This window comes from Neopsephotus bourkii, unplaced genomic scaffold (assembly GCF_033783945.1).
Source record: "Neopsephotus bourkii isolate Nb327-2 ecotype Australia unplaced genomic scaffold, CSIRO-AGI_Nbou_v1 NB_620, whole genome shotgun sequence".
NCBI lineage: Eukaryota > Metazoa > Chordata > Aves > Psittaciformes > Psittacidae > Neopsephotus > Neopsephotus bourkii.
Window position 1 is genome coordinate 2,676,748 of NW_026901120.1, and position 18,939 is coordinate 2,695,686.

Sequence of the window (18,939 nt, forward strand, 5' to 3'; positions counted from 1 at the left end):
AGGAAGGAGGCAGCTGGACTGGATTTTCCTCAACAGCATCTGCTAAGCTTGGGAAAGAGAAGAGACCAGTTCTCAGCTATGTGAACACCAGGCTTAGGTGCAAACATCTACGCACCATACGTCGCTTTAGTCTCGGGAACATCACTTTCGTTTCTGGCATTCGGTCCCCTCAGCTGCTGCAAAGCCAGGATGTTTCTTTGACACATCAGCAGTGTTGTGATTGGTTTGAGCTTAAAATAGGCCCTGGGAATTAGTGGTATGAAATCATGAAAACTGCAAGTCTCTGAAGTGGGGAAAAAAATGGATCTTCTTGAATCGACATCTTTAATTGCTTATGTTTCTGTTCCTTTCTCTTCTGGTATTATTCCAAAGAAAATAGTGTATCACGTTTGAAGTTATCTTCCTCTTCCTCATGTGCTGATGAGGTATCATGGGAGATGTATCTTAAAGGAGGCTGCAACACGTCAACTGAGTCCCAGCTTTGGGCAATATATGCATTTTACTTTTCCTGTCCTTTCAGGTAAGAGTTTCTGGTATTTCCAAATTGATAAAGACAGTGAACAGGGGATGACCAAATCAAAGGCAGGGATGAAAACAAAAGGAACAGATGGAAAAGTACTGATCTGATGTGCCTATACTGAAAACAACAACAACTAATAAATACACTGGTCAAAGGCTGAGCGCCAGTACACAAAGTCAGCTGCATAACCTTCCCAACGTTGCTATTTTCTAAAATGTGTTTAGCTCAGACTGCTCAGCCTTATCTAATAAAATGGTTTTCATTTTCTGTCACTCTCTCTTCTTCTTGAAGGTTGCAGTAGATTTATTTATCAGAAAAACCTGGCACAGCTCCTTTGGGAATAAAACAGTCATAGTCCCATCATCTACTGAAGCTTCAGAATGTGCACATACTCTCTTGCATCTCCACTGAGCTAAAAAGCCTGGCTGTCTGCACAGTTTGCTGGAGCCTTGGATCCCAAATTCCAGTCCAGAGAAAATTTTTACAGCTGAGTTGCATAATATCCTGACAAACTGTTTATAATGGAAGCACTGACAGATCCTTAACTGTACGGTTACAAGTCCTTTTTATCTTCTCATCTCTGTTTAAATACTAATATGAATGAATGGCTTGGGGAAGAGGGTGGTGCAACAAAATGGAATATAGCTGTATTTTGGGGGGGTTTCATTAGTATTTTTAAGGCAAAAATCAAGATGTAGAAAAGTGAACTGAAAGAAACCAAGATTTTGGATTATAATATTTAAATATATATATTTAAACAAGAAACAAAGCTGTTACAAAAGGAATACTCTAAAGAAGAGAAAAGCAGAAAGGCATGGTTTATATAGAGCATGGGAATTAGAGGCTAGGGAATTAATTTAGCATTACATTGTGTTTTCACAAAAAAAACACATTTCAACCCATAAAAGCAGCTGCTAATACAGTTCATTTATCACATAAATGATGTCATCCCTTCGGTTTTACCAAACAAGCTTTCCAAGTAGCAACATCTTCCTCTCCCCCTCAGTCTCTGCATCCAAAGCCCAGGGAAGCCAGACTTTTACAGCAGACTTCAAAGGACTTGGAGTTCAGATCCACTATGAGCACAGCATGACCTCCACAGAAGGATAACAGAGACCTGGAGCAGGTCCAGCATGGTGGCTATGGGGTCTGAGCTGTCTGAGCCCTTGCCACCTTGACCTTCTCTCCACACTTCCTCATGCCTCCCTTGACGCTCATCAAGGCAGCAAATCCACCCCTGCAGATCAGCCCTTCCCTCTTCATCTTTGCCATCATGTTGCTTGTCTCTAACTAATATTCAGCTCCCATATCTATCCTTTCCCTCATGGCAGCTACAGCAGTTGGGCTGTCATCTCCAGGACCTCACTGCTCTCTGCACCCCCTGCACTGGGGAGGCCAGTCAGCATCACCATAACATCACTGACACAAACATAACCCCTCCAGCCTCACAAAACTCACAGATGAGTGGCAATATCCCCAGATTTTGCTCTACCACAAAGACTTGCCAAGAAGCACAGGGCAATCTGCAGATACTTCCATGACTTGCCTGAGGATGGGGTTTGATGTTCACAGAGCTGTCATGAAGGACACACCAACCCTGGCCCCTACCTCCTCCCCTCACACTGCTCAACAGCCTTACTTGCACTCATGAGTTCAGGTCCTCAAGTTAGGTTCTTCTCTCATTCCCCTTGATTTTAAGGAGAACATCCCCAACTGCACACCAACATACATGAACACGCATGAGCAACAGCTGCTCTCACCTTTCCTGGTGCACACATGGTCCCGTCCAGCGGAGGCCCTTTCTTTGTTTTGCAGAAGTAGGGGTTCTCGGGGTGGCTACACCATAGCTGCTTGCAGGGATCAAATGTACGGAACTGAAACACAAGAAAAATCAGAGGGGATGATGCTTCAAGAGAGCTCCCACTGGAAACTGCAATAGGAGCTGCAGCACTGTGGGGCTTTTCCTTCTCTAGCTGTAAATGCCAGCTCTCATCACTGATTCCTGAGGAACACTGTGTGTGATCTGAGCCTTCATGCAAAATCATCAGTGATTCTGAAGTGAGGTCCCACCTGCATTCAAAGTAGGGCAAAAATAGGTTTACAGTAGTGACCAAAGGGACAAGGGGACAAGGAGTCCTCCTGACAGTCAGACACACGCTCTCTTTCCTTACAGCTTCCCCAAATGGTACTGCTTCATTTGACAAAGAAACCAAAAAATCCTTGTGCACTCATGGGAGAAGGAAACTGCTCAGACTGCAGCTCAGCTGCTGCAATCACCTTCTTAAGAGGATAGAAATATGACCCAATGAATAAATCAGCATTTTACCTATAGGTTGTATAGGAGAGGATGAGCACCACCCACCACACAATATACTAAAACATGATGTCTGGGCATGCTTTTGGCTATTCTGAACAAAGAACAGAAAGCCTCTGTCCCCCAGGCTCTGAAGAATGGAGGTAAGAACAGACCCTCTTTGGCTGGGACATTCTTCCAGGGCAGCATCAGTAAGAACTGTGTCAAGACACAGCACTGGAGCTAATGCTTTAAAGGTTCTCATCCATTCTCTAGAGACAAAGCTCGGCACACATATTCCTGCAGATGGGAATGGAAGCAGAGATGTTACGTGTCAGCAGCTGCCACACCAGCTGAAAACATCTCTTTCCATTTAATATTTTGTCCTACTTGAGGAGCTGGAGGTGTGAGGCACAGCCCTGCTGCAAAAGACTGCTTTCTGAAGCCAATCATAGACTCATAGAATAGTTAGGGTCGGAAAGGACCTTAAGATCATCAGGTTCCAACCCCCCTGCCCTGGGCAGGGACACCTCACACTAAACCATATCACCCAAGGCCTCGTCTAACCTGGCCTTGAACACTGCCAGGGATGGAGCATTCACAACATCCCTGGATAACCCATTCCAGTGCCTCACCACCCTAACAGGAAAGAATTTCCTCCTTATATCCAATCTAAACTTCCCCTGTTTAAGTTTTAACCCATTACCCCTTGTCCTATCACTACAGTCCCTAATGAAGAGTCCACCCCCAGCATCCCTATAGGCCCCCTTCAGATACTGGAAGGCTGCTATGAGGTCTCCAATCCAGTGAGAGTTGCACTAATCTTGCCTTGCTTTAGGTTTAGAGTTTGTCTCATGTTTTCCTGGTGCAAGAGAGCCAACCATGTTATCAAGAGTCCTTCCAAGCTGCTCTACTCGCTGTCAAATTTATTTTCTTATGCTAGGCATCAAAATGTATCATACTTTTCATAAAACTGGATCATAAAAGCATAGTGTTCCATGTTTGCACTAAAAGATATGCCACCAAATCCATCTCCTTCACACGTGGGTGGGAGTTTTGCAGCAAAATAGGAGGCTCAATAATGAAGCCAACTTGTTTGCTTGAAGTTAAAAGCTATTTGAGACAACAGAATAATTATTTCTGTAGCTCCAGTTTGAAACAAAAAAGACAGATACTTAAAATAACACATTTGTCAACATTCAATTGTCATTCCTTGCTTACAGCTAAGTGGGCACAACATCTTTCCTTGTGGGCTTCACTACACTGTCTCTATTAAGGGCATTTCACAGACACTTCTGGATAAGAAACAGCAGAAGCCAGACTTAAGTACTCACAGCTGTGCACATCATGTAGCCCAAACCAAAATCAAACCGGCACTGCTCATTCATGGAGTAGTGAATTCCTGGCAGCTGTGGAAGGGAAGGCCAGTCGTGTTCGAAGGGATCATCACGCAGACAATCATAGGAACTGCAACAGGCAAAAATTAGAGTAACAGATGGGGCTGTGAGACTTGCACAGTGTTTGTGGTTTCATTGCCTTTTTGTTCCAAGCTAAACAGAGCCTATGATTTCTCAGATGCTGGTCATGAGGAGCAGCTAATATTGCAATTACATTCACGTTAACTTTAGCATGTTGTATCCACCTTTAATGAATGCTGTATATAGCTTTTCTGAAGCCCTTCCATTGTAATTTCTATTTAGCTTGCAGGTAAATTCCTATCAGTCTCCAGGCTCCTTATGTGAAAGGAATCAAAGGAAGAACCCACATGAGACCAAGAAGAAAAGAAAGTTTAATTAATTTTCCATTTGTGGAATTTCTTGCTGCCTGTAACTGTCTTTCAAGTGAAGCTTTAGAAGCAGACACCAGGGTAAGCACCCGAGATTACCACTAAGCTTTGCAGTTTTTCCTGTGTCCTTGCTGAAAGCAGCAACTCATTTACAAACGTGTGCTTTCCTGCCTGCATTAAAAGCTCATTTGCTCCCTTTCTGTTTCTCCTGATAGCTCTCAGCTCCATCCATACTTTGTACAAAGTTTCCTTTCTGTGAGATGAATATGGGAGTACCTCCCCTCCTCCTATATAGTGCAGACAGCCTGTAATGTACTAAAATCACATCTAAGTTGTTTGGAGGACAAAGGACTGATGCTAATACCAATTAATGGTTAACACAGTATAATCATTGGTTAATTCACAAGACCATCATGGTCAACAGTATCTCTGAAATGTTTCTGAGTTATTTAACAGACATGAGGACAGCATAAACAAGTCTGTTCTGGCAATCATTCAGGTTGCCTTGAAGATACCAATGGCTCAAAGCAGAATTTTGAGGTTAGATTTACTTCAAAGCAAGCCACCATTCTGCTTTGTTACCAGATATTTTCAAATAGCTGTATTTAAAAGAATGTAAAGCAGCTCTAGGCCAGATGACTTTTATTTAATGTCTATGCTCTGAAGGATCTTGCTAATTGAAACAATCACGCTTCCCTCACGATATTTTTATTCCATTGCCATACCTAAGATACCCAAGATAATACAAATATTGACAAAAAGACTGACTTTTTTTTATTTCATGTATTTTGCTGTATTTTTTTTTTTTTTACTCATTTTCAGGTTTTGCTAAGCATCCTTGTAGTTTCTCCATATTTTTGCCATACAACTTCCACTGAACAACAGGGGGAAGTTTTTTTCTATATGGAGCAAAACCATGGTCATAAACATCACAGTCTGTCAAGGAAATCCAGAGCAGGTCTAGTGCCCAAAGTGCCAGGTTCAAAAGAAAGGGAAAGGACACAGATGAAGCTGTTTAAACTGGTTTTACATTTAGGGTACCTGAAGGAAAAGTAACAACTGAAAAATTATTTCTAGAACCATGCCCTTTCTCTGGATATCTTAGAGTCAAGAAAAGCCCTGAGCACTTGAAGGGCAGAATTTCCTCTTTAGGCAGCACCATCTTATCGTTGACAGGTATCATAAGCAGCAAATTGCTTTTGAAGACAAATTTGGTATCTGTAAGATAGACACCACAGTGCTGAGTAGCATAAGCACTCCTCCAGCCAGACACTGCATTAAAGAGGGAGGAAAGTTAGCAATGAGATTTGTAATAGTGCCTTCTCATACCCAGCATATATGCTAGCAATGTCCAGAAAATGAATAGATGCAAATGAAATGAGAAGGATTTAATATGGGCAGAGAACTTGTCTTATTATTTGCAATTGATGGGAAAGTATCTTGTTCCCAATAGGAGGATCCTTTGGTTTAGTCAACCCCATTTGAGTAACTAACAAAAGGCTAAAGCACAAATGTTAGATGCAGAATTGTTCTTACATGCTTCCTAATCGAAGGAGAGAGACTGCTTAACAGCTACTCACTGGAGATATCGATTCAGCTCTTGCTGGCTGCAACGAGACCAGTGGAAGCGATGAAACGCGGCTTGCACAAGAGGGGCCATGATGCTCCCCAGGCGGACTTCGTCCCCACATCTGTTCCCTTGGCCATCGTGCTCCATGCCTAAACTGCCCCGCACAGGAGAAAGCCAGCACAGTTATATTGCAGGTGAACTCTGCGTGCCCAACTGCTTCCCCATCCCAAATGTCACCAGTGGTTGACTGCAACAAGGTTCATAAGCCTCATGACCCTTGTCCACATGAGCAAAGTCATAAGAAATAAACCAGGGTGAGCCTGAAGTTAAACAGCTCACCTGTAGTAGTTTCCACAATGAAGTGTTGACCCTTGAGAGTACTTTCATGTGATTAGCTGAATCCTCTAGACTAAAAATACCTTCTTTGGACTTTGCTGCACATCCACATTTGTGACTTACTACAGCTCAATAAATCCATTTCTGGATTAAAGAGCTAGTCACCCCTGTGGAGTATTAACACAAATTAATTCATACTCCAATCTGGAGCTATTCAGGAGTTTATCTAACTTTTAAAACATCACACCTTAGCTGACTTTGAAGTAATCTGCAATTGCAGACAAGTCCTTTCCATGGGGAAAACAAAAGACACCACACTGAAAGCTAGTTCAGACTAGCTGCTGGAATTGCCCAGTAGCATTCCCACATTGTTACATGTGAAAAAGCCTCGAAAGTATTGGGTGCTTTCCAGAAATTATCCCAAATTACAGATATTTAAAAATTTCAGTTTTATTATATGTTTTCCCCTTCCGTTTGTTAGGATTTTCTGTTGCATTTTTTTACAAGCACTGTTTGACTAATGTGAAATATCTGTCTGCAATTTAAACCAAATTAACAGACTGGGGCTGAATGTGATTTGAAGGATTACAAACATTCTCCTGTGGAATCTCTTTTAAAGCTCACTCTGTCTTCTTTTTAATCCTAATTCAAAAATTCTGGAATCAAATTCCATCTGGGTATCAGTTCTATGTCCCTGTCTAATTAAGATACATTTACAGTGATTTTAACTATTTTTTTTTAAAGCCCTTAATAATTCTGGTACAACAAAGAGAAAAGGGCCTGCAGGCTTTCTTAGGGAAAACAGAATAGACTGAAACTGTTCAGAAAAAGGCTTCTGGGAACTGTTGCTCTACCAAAAAGAAAATGGGAAATCAGTGGGTGTTCTCTGCAAACAGGGAAACTAAAATTCTCAAGGAGAAACCAGAGTCGTGATAAATGCTGCCCAGTAATTGGTTCTAATTGCATCAGTAAGTAAAATGATTGCATTTTTTTATATGAAATATATAGAACAGTTGTAACCTCAGTGCTTGGCACCTCATTTCTATACAGTATTGTATCCTTTCCCAAAAGTAACGTATACAGATGACGTGCTTATTTAATATGGATTGTTTTCAAGACTCATGTATTCCACTGACTCAATGAATTCATACATTATGAGTACTTTACGTTTCCACCAGGAGATTACAATACATCATTCAATCTACTCTCAGAGCAGCTCAGGAAGATATTTTGGTATTAGTTCCTTTTTCCATTTGAAAACACCCAAATATAAAGCTTACTTAAGATCATAAAGAAAGCATTGAGAGAGCTGAGACCTGAAGCCAGAGCCAACCCTGAATATTGCTTCTTAACATAAATGGGCTCATTCCAATGTCATTGCTATTTGTCAGCACCAAAGACATTTTAAGGTAGGGCACAGGATGCCCACAGTTCCACTCACACATGTCCAGTTTCATGAGCCACCACAAAAGCAGATGAAAAACCATCTTCATGGTTCAGAGTGCAGCTTCGAACAGGATGACACATTCCAGTGACCGGAGCATAGCCTGTGAGAAATAGCAAGTGTTCCAGAAGTATGGGAAGGCAGTGTGGTGAGCAGCTCTAGGACAAACATCTGCCTTTTGCTGTGACACAAATATAGTTGATGTGGTCCTCTCAAGAGGCCTCTGTCCCTGAACATTTAATAATGTGCTCCCTCATCTACGAGGCAGATCAAACCAGCCTGTTGAATAAATTAAAACTAAATTCCCAGCTCACCAAGGAAATGCTGTTACCTCTGGACCGTTCTGCAACTGCCTTCCCTAAGTGCATGATGCAACAGGGGTGAAGGACACTACATGCTGCTGGGTTACAGCCCATGAGGAGCTCAGTGCAGTTCCAGCCCTCAGGGGATATGTGAGCAAAGCCCCAGCCCTGTGCTGACAGCAGACCTGGACAGCCCAAAAGAAATGGGAAAGCTCTGAGATTTAACCCCTCCAGTGAACAAACCTGTGCTCACAGGAGCAAAGCCCTGAAGAAAGGAAAAAGTGGACAGCACGTGGCCTTGCTGTTCCAGACCTCACCGTAACAGTATTTCTTGGCAATCCTGCTGGGACACGGCAACAGCTTTGGAGAGTTTAAACACAAAATCTGCTCTTTAATCTTTAGGCATTTTCAGGACTGTTTATGTATAGATCCCATTTTCTTGGCTTCAGCAAGAGGAAAGAAATGATCCAATAAATAATCCCCCCAGTAAGAAAGGATAAAATAGTGACACAATTACAACTAAAAATGGCCCTATGCAGAGCTCCAGGGGAAAGAAAACGTTAACCAAAACTAAGCAAAAGATGCACAATCAAACTTTGCATGACTAGCCTTGCTAAGGGATGAACACAAATACCAAACAAAACCTGATACACCTCTTACCTTGCATTCCAGATGGACCAAAATCCTGCCTTGTGAGAAAGATAGCATGGTCATGGTATTCTGCATGCCCAGTGTCAGGTTTCTGTTGCAAGTAGGCCCAGCGACACACATTCTCCAGGCTTTGTGAAGGGTTCCCAATCTCTATTAGACTCATGGACTGCATGTGCACAGGGGAAAAAGACACCAACAGTTATTTATTAAAAGCTTGGGCAACTGTTTTCCCATCTTGTTCAGTTGGGACTAAACATCCCATTTCCATTACAAGTTTGTTCTTAACAAAGAGGCAATTACACTTCAGAAACAAATTTTACTGGATCAAGAAAGTAAGAGAGTAGCTGAAGTTCATGGTTAGATTAAATATGATTTCCTCAGTTAATGAGATCTAAGATGCAACAAAAGAAAAATAATATAGAAGAAAACCAAAAAGATGAGTATTTTAAAGACAAAGTTGATACTGTGCATTATTATTTATATGCCACCAGCTTGCACCATCACTTCCAGTCTGGTTATACAGTTTCTGATCGAGGCTGTGCCTTTATCAGAACTGCAGTGGCTCTTGGCCAGCAGAGACTAACCTCGCATGGGAAAGAGTAATGTGTAGTGGTGAAGAAAGCAAATCACAACAGCAGCAGACAGACAGCACCCTGCCCTGGTTCATCAGCCACTCTTGCTGTAAAACTGAGGGGTTAGGCTGTTTCGTCAGACCTTGGAATGCTATGGAATCTTCTGTGAGTGTAAAACCTGAGAACGCTCTTTTCAGCTGTACTTGGATCATTGATTTCAGAAATGGACTTTCCCAATGACTGTCTTTTAAAGTGCATTTGCATTATCCCTTCTGTATCTGAAGGTCATTTGGAAGGTAACTGTGACACACCATTCTTCCTATAAACCCCATTACGTGGTGGTGTGCCAACACGGCTTAGCCAACTCAGATGAGTGTTTGGTGTGATGCGAAACGCAATTCTCTTCAGCAAGAAAGAGAAAGAAATGTTAAAATCCAACTACTACATTTGTACTTTCTTAAGAATTCCCAGCTAATTCTACTTAGTTCTGTGCATTGCTAAGACATGAGAAAGCTTATTGTATGTGGGATGCTATAAAATGCATGACTAATTGACCCATCCCAGGCCATCCAGGATTTGTAAGAACTACACATGTGAACCCTGGCTTTTGCTTTGCAAAAATTATATTGCCATGACAACACTGTAATCATAACACAAACCACTACAATTTAGATGTTATACTGTACTGTAAGCATTCGTCATTCCAAAATACTTAATGTAGAGCAAAACCTTGCCTAGGCCAAAAATAAGAAAGAAGTAATATAGTTCGTTTTCAATTACAGATGTATTTGACATGTCCTCTAATTGAGTGCATGATGGAGAACACAGAGTATTGACTACTTGAAAAAGAAAATCCTCAAAGGGTTGTGAAGGAACAACTGGAATTGATAAAAGGAAAGGCTGCCAAATTGAGGTCTGTGTCTGGCAAACCCAGAGTATTACAGTCCTGCAAATGTTCAGAAAAACAAATTAATAAACCAAATAGAGGCACACTTTGGATTCTGATACCACTGTGGAATGAAAAAGCTGTAATATAATCCCACACTGGATCATACTGCTTCCAGCCATAATTCCCTTGAAACTGAACTAATAACTGTATTTAAATGGTGGGACAGTTGTGGTGCCTTTATTGCATCTTTGTATATTTATAAGAACAGACTTAAACAAACTTTAAGTCACTATTACAGGGTAAAATCCTGGATCTTCAAGCAAAAATCCTATTCAGTTTAACAACATTTGGCCATTGTTGAAGTGTTTAATAACATCCATCAGTGGTAAACCAAAAACAAACAAGCAAACAAACAAAACCCCTATCTCCATCATCTCCACCTTGTTCTCATTTCTCCAAAACCTCACAAAAGAAATTGATGCCTTCAAGGAGTTCAGTGAGAAATCTGATTGCAAGATTCAAAAAAGCAAAGAATGCTGTAAAGTGAAGTTGAGAAATCTCAAGGCATGTGTATCACGAATAGTTCTTTGTCTCCTGATGACCTCCTTCTGTACGTTCTACCAAATGAAAATCATCACATTTTAGAAGCTGCACCAATTGAAAAATGGACAAAGCACACACACTATCAACATGTGTGCTTTGGTTTCAGGGTATATGAATACGTACAAAATCTCTGCGTGATCAGCAAACAAGCACAGAATATCAAAAGGTCAGTAATTTCCAAGTAACCACTTTATTATAGCTTTCTTCTGTCATTTGCCACCTCTTCTCTGCCCACTAAACTGAAACCTTGAGAGTGGACTTCAGCACAAAAGCAGAAGATTACTCTTTGAATGAACTAACCTTAAACTGCAGCAGCTTGCAGCACTTTTCTGATGAACATCAAGTCTGCTGCAGTGGAATGCCCAGCAGCTCCCCTGGTTTGGGCATCTGGCATAAGTCAGCAAATGTCTTCACTGTATACTTATGTCCATTCTGAGAGCAAAAACCACTGGTTCAGTCCAAGAGCATGTCGATGTTTGTTTATTAAAACAGTTATTCTTGAGTTTGAAAGGAGGACCAGCTGGTTAATGTGTGGAGCATTGTGGGGTCTTTTGCATCCAACACAATGGGGAAAATGAAGACAATCCCTTTGGCAGTAGAGGGGAACTGAGAACACGCAAGTCCATAAATCATGTTTCAGCTGACAACCTGACTTCTTTGCCAATGACAGAATTTTAACATCAGGAGTGTGGCACATAAAATTGAGCCTTACTGCTCTTTAATTTGGTAAATGAGGTATCCTGTAGGAAGTGAGTTATTTTAAGTGTCCATGTGTTACAGACACAAATAGCAAGTTGAGGTTGTGTGTCAGTGAAGAGGACTTCCAAAGAGAAAATACTCTGTCTACCTGCTGAGTACTCAGAGTCCACTGAGCATTCAAATAATCTGGCCACAAATCCCTTATCTTTCTTCACTGTAAGCAGCCTAAAAAGAGAAATCCACTTGATTCCTAGCAAATTTTCACTCAAATTCCCAGTTTCTGCAACTTGTAAAGGGCTTCCAAATCAGAAAGGTTCCAGCAGTACTAACAGTGAACACTGCATGGCCAGCAAACTGCTGATGTGGGCTCTGAGTCAACCTCACCATGCTATGCAATTGTCCAGGGAAGAGAAATAGAGGAACCCATATATAGCGTAGTATTTCCCTCCACATAACCTCTAAGGCTCAGGTAGTCTTTGGATCAGAGATTTCTTGAGCCAAACATGCCTTTATATTGCATTTTTATTCACTTTTTCAGCTGCCTCACCTTTACAGATAGATACTGCTGTCCTGCAAGAAAGGAGCTTACAAAATCATAGGACCAGGCACAGCTTGTTACTGGATGGGGCAGATGTAATACGTGTTGGAAGTTACTCTTGTAGAGAAATTAGGTAACAGTTGATAAAATTTCCTGTTGGAACTCCATGAGGAGCTTTCATCAGATTCAGAAAAGCCTAGCCCCTCATTAAATGATAGTACAGTAAAAGAGAGAGATGTACAGGAATAAGGACAGAAAGTAAAGGTAAAATCCCTCTTTGTCAGATTGCAAACAGACAAAGTCTGGGGGCTAGCAGGCTGCATGTGGAGAAGAGATGTAGGTGTTACCATTGGCCAGCAAAGGGCACATACTGCCAGCAACATGCAGGTCCTGCCGCTGGCTGGGAGCTCAGACCTGGCCGGGAAGGAGTTCTTTCCAAACAGGACAGCAGGCCTGTGGAGAGCATTACTCAGCTGATCAGCAGGAAATCTGCCAATGGAAAGAGAAACTTTCCTTCTCACAGCAAGAAAAGCAAAAAAAAATCTGTGGGCATTTCAGAGAACTGCTGATGGAAACAGATGGAGATGTTGGCCAAGAAGTGGAAAGGTCTCAGCTGGGAGAACATCCCCCATGCAAGGAGACACCACAGAGGGTTATGAGGACAGTCTGCCCTAGAGAACCAGCTGAGATCTTTGCTCTGAGAAACTCAAGATGTACTAATGCCTTGCATTTTCCTTCTTTTCTGATTCTGCCTTTACTTCTTCTCTACTCCCTTCTTTCTTAGATGGAAGCAGCAGAAGAAATAGACAAAAATAAACAACTGAGTTGCAACTACCACTCATATAAAGAGGGAAAGCAGGGCAACCCAAAACAGGCAAAGCAGGGCAACCAAAACATTCTGTGATTCCATGAAATACAAAGTTATCTTAGAGGAAAACCGCAAATTTAGTTTACATTCTACCCAAACTTGTCAAGAATGTCCACATTGCCAGTCCATGTGAAAGACACACTCGTATCACAAACAGAATGGCACCTTTTCTTAACCAACTGCTTTATTTATCTGCCATTTGGCATAACTGGTACAACTCTGGAACAGTGTTGATGAGCAGGTACTTGATGGTAAGAACTTAAGTTCAGGCTGGTCAGAAGCTTGACGGAAAAGGACCTTTCCTAACTCATCCATTAGGTGGTGCTCCAAGAGTACCAATGGAGAAGGCTTTGCTGCTGCTCCAGAAGGAGCAGAAATATGCTTAACTTGATAGGCTTCAAACTATGGCAGCAAAAGTTGGACCACAGCAGTGCGCACATTGGGGAAAGAACTTAACGCACATCTTGAATATTTAAAGTCTCTGCAAAACACACTGCTTACATTACACTTCTATTGTTCATCACATATTGGATTAGATCTTCTATATTGTTCTCTCATTCTTAACAAGACAAGCAAAAAATAAACAAACACAATTATTGAGTGTCCATGGTAACTGAACTAACAGAAATAACTCATTCAGCAAACTGTCATTTTGCATTCAAAGGATTTGTAAAGCTTTCTTATGGCAACATTTTGTAAACATTTTTCAGTCTCTAATTCTGTATAAATATAAGCAGATCAAGAATACAAAGTACTGTTCATGCCATCAGTCAGCTTTACAATTTTCAAGGTCCTGAGGAAACACAGTAGGAAATTATGAGCTATGAGCCTAATATATAAATAAGGCACAATATCTCCTGTTATCTTTATCTCCACCTTAAACATATGAAAAAGTGCAAAAATATGAACACCAGCCAAAATAATACATAATATATAGGTTCTAGCTTTGCAACTCAGCCTGTGCCAAACTGGTTACTGGATATGGCCAAAAACTTCATCTTCAGACATGTTTATATACCATACTGTAAGATCAGGGCTTGATTCCTGCTGAGCAGGTCTTCTGCATCTCCCAATGGGAGTGGGAAACCAAGATACTCAACTCACATTAGTGATCTGACAAGGAGAGGCTGGAGAAGAGGGGCTCAGGGACATGTCATCAATGTACATAAATACCTATTGGGAAGGGAGTAAAGTCAACTGAGCCAGAGTCTTCTCAAAGGTATCCAGAGAAAGGACAAGAGGCAATGGGCACAAACTGAAATATAAGAAATGGCATTTAAATGCAAGGAAAAAATGGTAAGTATACCATTGTAGTTTTACCGTAGGAATGGCGAAACATTGGGAAAGGTTGCCCAAAGAGGTTGTGGAGTCTCTGTCTTTGGACATATTCAAAACCCAGCTGGATGAGGTCACAAGCAACCTCCTCTAGGTGATCTTGTTTTGAGCAAGGGGTTTGGACTAGATGATGCCCAGAGGTCCTCTCCAAACACAGCTATTCTGTAACTCTAATGTACAGGTAAAAACCTCTTTGCATTGCCAGGCAAAAATGCTCTTAGCCAGAGTCTTTGCATTTTTCCAGGACAAGGAGAACACTCAACCCTTTCCCTCCAACCAAAGTCAACAGCAAAATGGTAAGGATGAACAGCAGATTTAAGGGATAAACCTGGTTTGTCCTTCCACCTCGGCTGTGTCACCTTTGCCACCCCCTGGGGCACAGAGAGGAGAATCTGGCTGAGACTGAGCATCTCCCCTGCTCATCATGCTTAGACTGAAAAGGTCAGATGGCAGAGGTAAAGAAAACACCATTTTATGAAAAGATCAAAGGTAAAATCTTGCCCAAATGAAGACAGTAGGAGCTCTGCTGATACCCTGAACATGCACAATTGATGAATCCCTCTCAGTTGAACAGCCTGGTCCTATGAGACTGTAGACATCCACTCCCTATTACCTTTTTCCTGAACTGCCATCTTGAAGCTATTTGGGTTTTCTTCCCTTCCCTAACCTTTTTGAAAGGCTGTCTGCCTTGGTGGCCATGTTCCTCTTTCAGTTTTACCAAGTTAACACATGGCCAGAGTATGACCACTTTTTGGGTTGGTTTATAGCTAACATGGGTTTTCTCTCCGTATTGGTTGACAGATGTGTACAGAGCAGACACAGCATCCCACCCTGTTCCAGTCTGAATATGGGTGAATCAAGATATGCATGTTGCTCCAATGGACAGTTCAGGGGTGTCCTGCACTGCCACGTTCACATTTCCCAAGAAATAACCCTCATAAACCCTCAGGTGGCTTCATTTGTTTGAAGTCCTGCAGGTCCTGCAAATTTCTTTCTGACTTCTTTTCATTCATAACGGTTTTAACTACACCCATCCCAGCTAAATGTGTGCTCTTCTCTGCTGCTGTGCAAGGGCAGCTCATCTGCACACAAAGTCACCATTGTTGATGGAGTGTGGAGCTGGAGCCAGGAACTTCTGAGGTCTTATCCCAGCCTGCCAGTGGCCTTCCGTGTGGCCTTGGAAAATAACACTTAGCATCTTTGTTTTTGTAGCTGTAAAATGGAAATAATAATCTTTATTCATCCACCTCAAAGAGATGATGAGAGGATTTTATGCAGTGCTCAGGACTTAGATGTTTCCAAACAAATTTTATAATAACCAGTCAGGGTTTTTAAACCCATTCTCAGCTCATCTCTTGCCACCTCCTCTGCACTTGGTGATAGTGGTTCCTTTGCTTATTCTCCTGAGTATTCTAGAGCTAGTTGGATTACAGAGCCGTTACAACCAAAATAGGTCTAAATGGAATCATTTGCCCAAACATTGAATTATATTCATCTCAAATGTATCGACAGCTGCCAAAATTTGGAACCAATCTTCCTACTACTGAAGTCAAACAGGCAGAAGCGAGCCAGCTCATCTTTTTCCCATTTGAAGAAAAATGCACTGCACGTATGCTGTTTACTTATTTGCAGTATTCCATCACATCAAAACAGCCTGTGACTTTGTGAGTCAATGTAAAGAAAACACAAAGAAATGCATGCTGTCTTCCAAGACCACCATAGATGTGGAACACATTTTTCTATCCTACTGATGGAATTGATAAGTGAGTGGGCTTCAGTGAGGCATGGTCAGAGCCTTCATGAAGAATTGCTCATTTGTTTGAAGTACTAAGAGAAGTGGGGAGTCAGGAAAGGGCTGGTAGCTTCAGCACACCTACCCTAGACACAGCACAGCCACATGTTGCCCTCATTTTAAACACAACACCCAGTCAGCCTGCAAGCCTAGTGCTCCTTGGCAGGTCTCCACCTCTACCCTAAGTCCAGATGTTATTACCTACACAACATACTATCTCAGTAAGACTGTGTCAGCTCTTTTGAATTTGCCCCTGGTGTAATTTCAGCATGTGATCACCACAGAACATCTTCCAATTTTTCATCGTACCAGGGCAATGATACAATTACTGGAATTACTTTTGAATGTACAGTTGCCTGTGTTTGAACATATTAAAAAATAAGTACATTTCAAGAAGTGGAGTACCTTCAAGCAAGAACCACCGAAAAGCTGGTTGCTATGCAACTCAAGTATTGTCCATATTATTCTTATCAGCAGATATCATATTGTATAAAATAATTCTCTTTAAAAAACCCAAACCAATACAGTAGAGTAGAAGGCTTTTCAGTGGTGGAGAATTGGCAATAGCTCAGACTGCTGTCATAAACCTGATGCTGATGGTACATAATTCATCAATTACAGAACCGTCATGTAATTATGTTGATTTAAATGGCATCCTTGCTAATATATATAAATTACCTACAATGAAGCAAATGAATCTGAAGATACCAGCTACATGCTTTCAAAAGAAATGCTTACTCAAACAAGACTGGGATAATATTTTCATATTGTGAAGTCTACCAGGCTGCCTCATTCATGCACTGCCTTAACTTGTACACACTCATATCCTTTTATTATGTACTTTGAATATATATTCCTAAAAATCATTAGTGCAGCTGTGTGGGATAGTAAAATATTGAAGGCTTTGTTCAGAACAGATTCAGAAAGTAAGAACTATACACCTTTTCTCTCTGCTTTTCTGCTGCTAAATAATGCCAGCCCTCCAGAGAAGCCTCCTCACCTTCCACCCTTTGGTGCTAGTCCTCCGATCAGTACCTTAAAAACCACAAACATTAGAAGACATATTCTTACGCAGCCAGGGCATGTAGATGCCCACACCACCAGGTAGAGAAGCAATGAAATGATACCTTTTCCATTCCTTTGGCTTTTTTTAGAAAGCCATAAATTGCCTTTCATATAAGTAAGAATCAGATACAGAAATGCAAGAAAAATTATCTTCACAGTTATTTAGGGCAAGCTTGTGATCCAGAATTATTCCATTTTATGCCCTGCTGAAACCAGCAGGATAACTCAGAAACTACACCACCATCCACTGCAGATTACAGATCTAGAATACAGAAATAGACTATCCACAAGCAGATTACATAGTGCTATCTGCTGTGATGTGGCCAAAGACCCATTAAGAAGCGAAAGTTTCTACATTCCACCCCACTCTCCTATCTGAAGATTAATATGAAATCAATAACCTACATATTACCAGTGGACAAACCTTTATTCTTCAACAGAAAATAAAGATTCTTAATGTGAAATGAGCTGTACCATCACTATTTTCTGCCATCAGAAAAATGGCAGGAGTTATTAGTGTTCTGACTGGTGCAGATCTACACAGCTAAAGACAGACACACATAATAATTATGAAATACTTATGAAACAAGAACAGCAAAGAAGTGAGTATCCCATGTGCTGATCCTGTGGGCTTCTACCACTACTGCAATATCAGATTTTTACAAGAATCATTAGTCACTGTGCAATCCCTCAGATTGCAGTCATTACAGCAATCACAGGGCATTTCAATTATTTTGGAATTCAATGTTAACCACACACACCATGAGTTTTCACTCACAACATGGCAAATGTGACCTTTTTAACCTTCAGTTTAGGATACACACTTGATTCAGCTTATCCAAAACACATAACTACGTCATTCTCTATGCCACTGCAGGAAGAGCAAAGATGGATCAGTGCGTTCAGTTCTCAGATAGGGAAGCTCTGATAAAACAGTTTATCCCAAATCCAGGAGACTGGACTCCAGCAGAGTCCAGGCTAAAAGTCAGAGCTCCATCACTTGCACCAGGAAGAAAAATTCTTAGCTTAGTTGAGCAGGGTAAACTGGTGAACGTCAGTGAAGCTTCACCACTGGCACCATTCACGATGGCTTTTCACTGACAGCATTTCAGCAACTTGCATGAACGTACACAGAGTCTTCCAGAGCCAGGTTTATTACATGAACATGCCGATGCCAGCAACTCCAGTCACCGAAAGGTGTTATTCAACACTTTTGAGCAGCTGGGCATTATGTTGTATAAGGAGCACTAAAATCACATGTCCTTAACCAAAGCATTTATCAACATACTTGAAACGCCCTGTTCCTGTTTCCATGGAATTTGATCTTGATTTGGTAAAAGTAGGACACAGATACAGAACGGTGTGATACTTCTGAAAGCCATTTGGCATTTCATTTCTCTTTACCTGAGTTTTGCCTGTAGAGTACTCCCTTCCATAGAAACACCAAGAGAAAGAACGCTTAGTTATTCTTAATTACAGATTTGATCTGCAGAGCTCTTCCCTTCTGGCCCCTAGTCCACAGAACTCACACTTAACTTTAAGCATATGTGTAGCTTTACTAATGTTAAGCATTAAGTTTAAATGATGTCTTGGAATGAGACTGTAGCCCTCAGCATCTTAACAGAACTGATCTCGTGTTTACTGTTACACACAGTTCTTCCTCTACTCCCTCAAAA

General features: G+C 41.3%; 1 protein-coding gene across 6 annotated transcripts in view; it reads right to left on the bottom strand.

Annotated features, from left to right (window-relative positions):
- Positions 1-18,939, bottom strand: part of LOC133211604 (A disintegrin and metalloproteinase with thrombospondin motifs 2-like) — a 177,968-nt gene that overhangs the window by 28,395 nt on the left and 130,634 nt on the right. For all 6 annotated transcript variants that reach the window (XM_061352118.1, XM_061352120.1, XM_061352119.1 and 3 more), the window contains 5 exons: positions 8,912-9,068; positions 7,947-8,052; positions 6,180-6,323; positions 4,148-4,280; positions 2,281-2,394 (listed from right to left, as the gene is read on the bottom strand). In XM_061352118.1, the coding sequence (XP_061208102.1) occupies positions 2,281-2,394; positions 4,148-4,280; positions 6,180-6,323; positions 7,947-8,052; positions 8,912-9,068 (654 nt within the window). The remainder of the gene's footprint in view (positions 1-2,280; positions 2,395-4,147; positions 4,281-6,179; positions 6,324-7,946; positions 8,053-8,911; positions 9,069-18,939) is intronic.